Source organism: Solanum dulcamara, chromosome 9, assembly GCF_947179165.1.
Source record: "Solanum dulcamara chromosome 9, daSolDulc1.2, whole genome shotgun sequence".
Classification (NCBI taxonomy): domain Eukaryota; kingdom Viridiplantae; phylum Streptophyta; class Magnoliopsida; order Solanales; family Solanaceae; genus Solanum; species Solanum dulcamara.
In genome coordinates this window covers 54,176,376-54,183,117 of record NC_077245.1, presented here as the reverse complement: position 1 = coordinate 54,183,117, position 6,742 = coordinate 54,176,376, and the positions used below count along the sequence as shown (strand labels likewise).

At 32.5% G+C, this 6,742-nt stretch overlaps 1 protein-coding gene across 3 annotated transcripts; it reads right to left on the bottom strand.

Moving 5' to 3' along the window:
• Positions 1-330: 330 nt before the first annotated feature.
• On the bottom strand, positions 331-3,596 carry LOC129904239 (aminotransferase ALD1, chloroplastic). Of its 3 annotated transcripts, none has more exons than XM_055979780.1 (9): positions 3,468-3,596; positions 3,317-3,342; positions 3,130-3,215; positions 2,854-2,970; positions 2,187-2,249; positions 1,656-1,760; positions 1,450-1,500; positions 1,007-1,327; positions 331-927 (listed from the first exon to the last, which is right to left on the bottom strand). In XM_055979780.1, exons 1-9 carry the CDS (start codon positions 3,509-3,511, stop codon positions 427-429), a joined length of 1,314 nt encoding a protein of 437 aa, XP_055835755.1. In that variant the 5' UTR covers positions 3,512-3,596; the 3' UTR covers positions 331-426. The 3 variants fall into 3 exon arrangements, with proteins under 3 accessions (XP_055835755.1, XP_055835756.1, XP_055835757.1); XM_055979781.1 differs by having other exon boundaries at positions 1,450-1,464; XM_055979782.1 differs by lacking the exon at positions 2,854-2,970.
• Between the last annotated feature and the right edge of the window lie 3,146 nt (positions 3,597-6,742).

The window sequence follows — 6,742 nt, the reverse complement described above, 5'->3', positions numbered from 1 at the left end:
AATTCGAGAGACATTAAAAAAAGCGTTACGGAATGGTTGGTCAAAGGTTCATATATTATTAGATTTAAAAATATGGTACAAATGCGAAAATGATAGCATCTTGAAAAATAGATACTATTTGCAAAGATATATGGAAATTGTTAAGTTCTTTTGAATTGATCAATTTACTCTCTTTTCAAGTAAATATTACAGTTTTTGTTCAAATTGTATGTCTGGATATATATAATGAGAGGGTTCGCAACAATTGTTTCAATATTGCTATTCACTCTGTGAAGGAGATGGGTGCAATGGTAATTCATGAGCAAACAACAAATAAAAGAGTCTGTCAACTATTTAAGTGAATCTTATTAAGTGTAAAACATGAGAATCAGAAGTTGGAAGCAACTCTGAATCAAAACAGAGAATGAAAGTAGGTGTATAATTTGTCTAGCAAAGTAAGGTTGTGAGTCTTTTAGATGCTTCTAAGATGCTCTCTCTATGTCCAAAAGCAGAAACCCTTATGTAACCTTCACCAGCTGGACCAAATCCAATTCCAGGGACTGTAATAATATGAGTCTTGTCAAGAATCCAATTGAACACATTCCATGATTTGGAACCTGGGAAATGAACCCAAACATAAGGCGCATTGCTACCTCCGCAAACTCTTAACCCCAGTGAAGTAAAAGTGTCAACTAAAATCTTTGCATTTTCCTTATAGTAGTCTACCATACACATAACTTCCTTGAAACCCTCTGGGGAGAGGCAAGCCAATCCACCAGCCTGAGCTATATTGGAAGCACCATTAAAGCTGGTACATATAATGCGATTAAAATCGTGTATAACAGGGAATCCATTTAAATAGAGGAGTTCCTTAGGCACTACAGTCCATCCTAGACGGACACCTGTGAATCCAGCAGTCTTTGAGAAAGATGATATCTCAATGGCAACCTGCAACAACAAATAATAATGATAATAATTAATTTGTAGATGAATTTGTAAGTTACAATTCTTCGCTGGATAATATTACCTTTCTGGAACCAGGGATCTCATAAATTGATTTAGGGCTTGAGTCTGAAACATAAGCAGCATAAGCAGCATCATAGACAATAATCGAACCATTTACTTGTGCAAACTCTACAAGTTTCTGCAATTGTTGCCTTGATGCTGCATGACCAGTGGGATTGTTTGGAGAGCAGAAGAAGATAACATCTGTTCTTTCAGTTTTGGACAGATCTGGGAAGAAATCATTCTCCGAGCTGCACTTCATGTACTTTATATTTCCATATCTTCCCGACTCTTTCTTCAAATCACCACTCTGCCCCATAATCACACTTGAATCTATATATCCCTGTTAAGAGTACTACTTTTAAGTTGAATTTATTTGTAACTTTCAATGGTTTCTTCTTCTTCTTCTTGATTGTTTTTTGTTTACCGGGGTGGGAAGAGAAGTAAGAGCAAGAATTTACTCACTGGAAATGATGGATCCTGCACACCAATTGACACATTGGAACCAAGAAGGAGCTGCAAATGAAGGATAATAAGGACCATAAACAGGACTTATTGAAGTCACAAGACACATGTCAAATTAAACTAAGTTATTTTCTCTATTCCACTAAACTATTTTACTCGGTAGAGTTTACATACTGTTAACGTGACGATTGGAGAGTGTGAGATACCTGAACTCTTGACAGATCACACTGTGCACCATCAGATACGAAGATCTCACTTTCTTCTACTGAAAGATCTTTGTATATTGTTTCTGCAATTGCTCTTCTTAGTTCCTGTGAAATTTAATTGACAAAGTTAATTTATTTCTGTTTGGTTGGCCAACAAGAAAAAGGAAGCACTTGGTTAACAAGAAAAAGGAAGCACGTCGACTGTGTTTGGCATTCAATTTTCTCATTAAAGATTGGTCAAAATGTTTTGAAAAAAATTTCTTTGAAACTAGAAAAAAACAAATTGCATAAATAGCATTTCAAATTTATTGTCTCATCTCTCTGTCCACCAAACTCTCCCAACCCACACCCCTTGACATCCCACCACCCGCTACCTCTGAGCCCCCACTCCTCATCCCCTTCCATTTGTTCTGCTAAATAACATATAATGCTTTTAATTTTTTTTTTTGTTTAATTATCAAACGCTAGAAAATAAGTGAAAAATCATTTGTTTTCCGAAAAAAATAATTTGTACGAAATTATATGACCCACCTTGTTCCCTTGTTCCAGTCCGTAGCCAGTATATCCTTGAGGTGTTGAAAGAGCACGTGCATACTGCAAATAAAAACTATCAATCACATGATAATAAGTTGTAGGTTGAAAATTTTGTTGTTTGACGCAGTGGCCGATCTAAAGTGCAATGCGGTATGTATAGAAAATCCTATAAGTCATAATGTTTACAATTCGAATATTTAAACGACATATGAAAGACTAATGAGAATTAATTGAATCTCAATTTTAATAAGTGCCACATAAATTGAAACAAAAGAATAATTTTTAAATATTTTTCACATTTAAAGGGGATTTTGGAATAAGAATGATTAAATTATAGGGGTGTGCATTGTTTGATCCGGATCGATCTGACAGTAAAATTAAATCAAAACTCACAAGAAATGATGTGGAATTTCTTTTAATAAAAATGGACCAATTTTTTGAAGTTTGAAGTCAACCCGGTTTCTCTATGGTTTGAATGAATTTTGTATAAAATGCTTAAATTATTCATTCCATCCTATAGCCCTTTAATTTGGTATTAACACCCAAAGCATTTGCAGATTCCAACTTATTTAATTTATGGGTAAATTAACAATACTATTGTAACATTTTAATATATATTATATCTTCTCTTGGGTAGAAGTAGTTGATGATTTATCTTACGCACATTAGACATGCTCAAGGCTACAGGTTGAGGTAATGGCTGTGTGGTATCACCAACCCCAAGGCTTATTACTTTAGCATTTGGGTACTTCTCCACATGCTTAAGCTCCCTCTCTAATATCTGTTAGGTGAAATAAGTCAGGAAAAGACAATAATTAATTAATACCTAACCATCAAAATTAAATATATACATCTAAAAATCACATGCATTAATCTCATGTAATTCTAAGGATAAATTGAAGAAGCAAGCATGAAAATCCAAGTGTGCTAAGCTACTAACCTCAGGAAACAAATAGTTAGTTTGCAACTTCTCCAAGTTTGGGTTGCGGGCTACTCTTGTTGAATAATAACCTCTACTCCCTCTCCCTGCATGGATTTAATTTATATTTCCGCTTCATGCTATCATGTATCATCAACACATAATAGAGAAAAGAAGACAACGAAATAAGATCTTCAATTTTACGTACCAATTTCCTCTCTTTGTACTTTCAAACTGCACATATATGTGAAACAAGAAATGATCTATTACTCAAATCGAAGTGATATAACTATAGGACATAAAATATATAGTTATAAAAACGCAAAAAAAAGTTCAACTTATGATAGAAAAAACTTCACCTAGCTCTAGGCTGCACGAAAAGAGAAGTGGATGTGGAAAACATCTTCTCCTAAGAAAAGTCAGAGATGTTGAGGTTGTTATTTAATGAAAAGTTTGATAGATAGGATGAATTTATAGCCGCGGGACTATAAAATATGACGAGGGAAATGCAACTACAATTTCAAAGAAACGTTTCACTATTTTAAATCATTTGAGATCAAGTGGTCCACACTACATCTGTCAAACCACCATACGCTCATTCTTCTCTATTTTCATACAACGGACTTGGAGAAAAAACAACAAATTATTACTACTTTTTATTCTCCTAAAATCTCAAATATTATATAAACAAATTCAATTTTTCAATAAAAAACCACTCTAATATTTGGAACGGAGGAACTAGTAAGAAAGTGTTTAGATTTTGTGGCTTAAGGAAAGCCAAAGGGTGTGTTTTGTTGGTCAAAATATTTTTAATACTTTTTTTTTTAGGAAAATAAGTTTTTTAAAAGTGACTTACATAATAGAAGTTTCAATTTCATTGTCTTCTCTCCAATACCCATTCAATTCCAGCCCCTTGGGCCTTGATTATCCCACCCTAACCCCACTCCCCCTACCCCATATTCCACTTTTATAATATTTTGCTAGATTATATATAAATATTCTTGAAAAAAATATTTTCTTACTTAATTAAGGAACACTTAAAAATAAGTAAGAAATCAAGTAATTATTTTTCAAGAAAACATTTTTTCTCTTCCTACCGGACACGCCCTAAATCTTAATCCTAGCTAAGGCGTGCTCGTATTGCAATTACAACTGATTTTATTTTCTCTCATTTTTTCCTCGCACTTTTTTCACCTTATTATATGATACTTAGCATTTGCAAGAAAAGATGATTAGTCAATTCTCTTTGTGACGTTACTCTTTCTTGTGAAAAACATGGAAAAGTATTCAAATAGATTCTTCTGTCAAAGCCGCCCCTGATCATCCCATCGCCGAACCCAAGTCACCAATAGTATTTTGATAGATTATATATAAATATTTTAGAAATATTTTTTGTTTACTTTCGAAATACTAGAAAATAAATAAGACGTCAACCTATTTTTCAAGAAAACCTTTTCTTTCCTACCGAACACACCCTAAATTTTAATCCTAGCTAAGGCGTGCTCTTATCAGGCAATTACAACTGATTTTATTACATCTCATTTTTTTCCTCGCACTTTTTTCACCTTATTGTATGAATTTGCATTTGCAAGGGAAGGTGATTAGTCAATTATCTTTATGACGTTAGTCTTGTGAAAAAACATGGAAAAGTATTGACACAAATTCTTCTGTCATAGCCACCTATAGAAGTTATACCTAATGGTAGAAGGGAACAAACTATTATTCAATTATTCGTTAAAAGACATTATATTCTAAATAATGTTTTAATAGTCAAGTAGGGCACTGTAATTGACCACACTGGACGTAGGTTGTACATATATTAATGAGAAAGGTCAAGAATCAGATGGAGAAATGCATGTGCAAAGACTTGCAATAATATAGAAGCATTGAATTGGAAAACATTTGGCATCATAAAGTGAGTAAAGGCTTATTCTTGAATGGAATGTGTATTTATTCAAATGCTAAGTTGCACTTATAATCTACATATTGTTTACACTATCACATAAAGTTAATCAAAAAGAATACGACGAAGTAACTACTCCCTCCTTTGCAAGAGTAACTTATTTTTTCTCTTCATAAAACTTTCAAATAATAACGAAATTTTAATATAGTAGTGCAATAAAATACCTTTTTCTCTCTCGTGCGAAATACCAAACCTACTTACACATGATTTTCACCGCAGCCACTAGCCAGCCTCCGTCGGTGGCTGGCCAGAGTTTTGCTCTGACCTCAACGGACGGCGTAATTTCTATCATTATACTATCCAAATAATCCCTCTAAGTTTCAATATCACCCCCTCACCCAACCCTACTATTGCCTATAAGCAACCATCCAGAACCAAACACATATAGTCAAGACTAAGGCTGTCAATTGAGCCGGATCGGGCCTGATCAAGCCTAAGTGGGCTGGTATGATATGGGTTCAACAGTTGGGTTTGATTGTTCGTCGCCCACAACCCGTGTACCCTTTTCCTCCGAGTTTACCGAGGCCGGGTTCATGGGTCATGTCGGTTTAATTGTTTTTTTACTTTTAAAGAGCAACATTAAGAGCCCGTTTGGATGAGCTTAAAAAAAGTAACTTTTATGTATGAAGTACTTTTAGAATTTTGAAGTGTTGAAAGTTATTTTTATAAATAAGCAGTTGAGTGTTTGGATAAAAGTGCTTAAATGAGGAAAATTATGTGAATTTTAGGGTTAAAAGAATAAAAAGGGTAGTTTGGGAATTTAGTTAAAATATAAGGGATATAAAAGTAATTTTCATGGTCAAAGAAAATGACTTTAAGTACTTTGAAAAAAAAGTTAGGAATCCTAACTTTTCATTTTTGACTGACTTTACGAACTTTCTGACTTAAAGTTAGCATTAGGCAAATACGTTCAAAAGCTGAAAAGGGGCTTTAAGTTGGTTTTGACCAACTTAAAGCCAATCCAAACGGGCTCTTAATCTTAAAATAATTGTAACCGTTTAGAATTTGTAAAGTTGAAAGTTCAAATTTCATTTTTCACACAATCTTTTTTCCATCTATTTATAATTTCTAATTAGTCTTTCCTATTATACTATTTCCAACTTCATCTCCCACGGAAATAATGAATTAGAATATTTAAAATATTTCAAGTGTATTGTTCAATTTGAAATTTGCAACTTGAAATTTAAGTTTTGAAATATAAAATATAAAAATTTAAATTTAAAAGTGAAAATTTTATAAATGTCATATTTAATATAAGAAATTTTGAGTTGTGACAGTAGTTTCTAAATTTAAGGTTGTAGCAATAAAAATCTTTCAAGTTATAATAGATTTGAAAATAATATGCATTAATTAAAGTATTAAAAAAAGAATATAAATAATTAATAAAAAATAGAATAAAAAAGGCATTGTATTTAGTTACCATAAAAATTGGGATTCCCATCAATCCTTAATATTAAAAGCCTCAATTTTCTCAATTAGTTGATTTGTTGTAACTGTAAAATAAATTTACTATCCTTAAATTACCCAATTAGTTGGTGTGGTTAGATATATTCATTTTTGATAATATTTTTATTTTTTTTCAAAACTCTTTAATCTCATTCTTTCTTACCAATTCAGAATATTTTTTTGTGTGAGTTTTACAATCGAATTCAGTTGGTATTCAAATGGAAA

Coding starts and splice junctions, on each gene's coding strand:
- LOC129904239 (XM_055979780.1), bottom strand. CDS start 3,511: ATGTTTTCCACATCCACTTCTCTTTTCGTGCAGCCTAGAGCTAG. Junction 2,250..2,853: donor TAGCCTTGAGCATGTCTAAT/GTGCGTAAGATA, acceptor TTTTATTTGCAG/TATGCACGTGCTCTTTCAAC. Junction 1,328..1,449: donor TGCAGGATCCATCATTTCCA/GTGAGTAAATTC, acceptor TACTCTTAACAG/GGATATATAGATTCAAGTGT.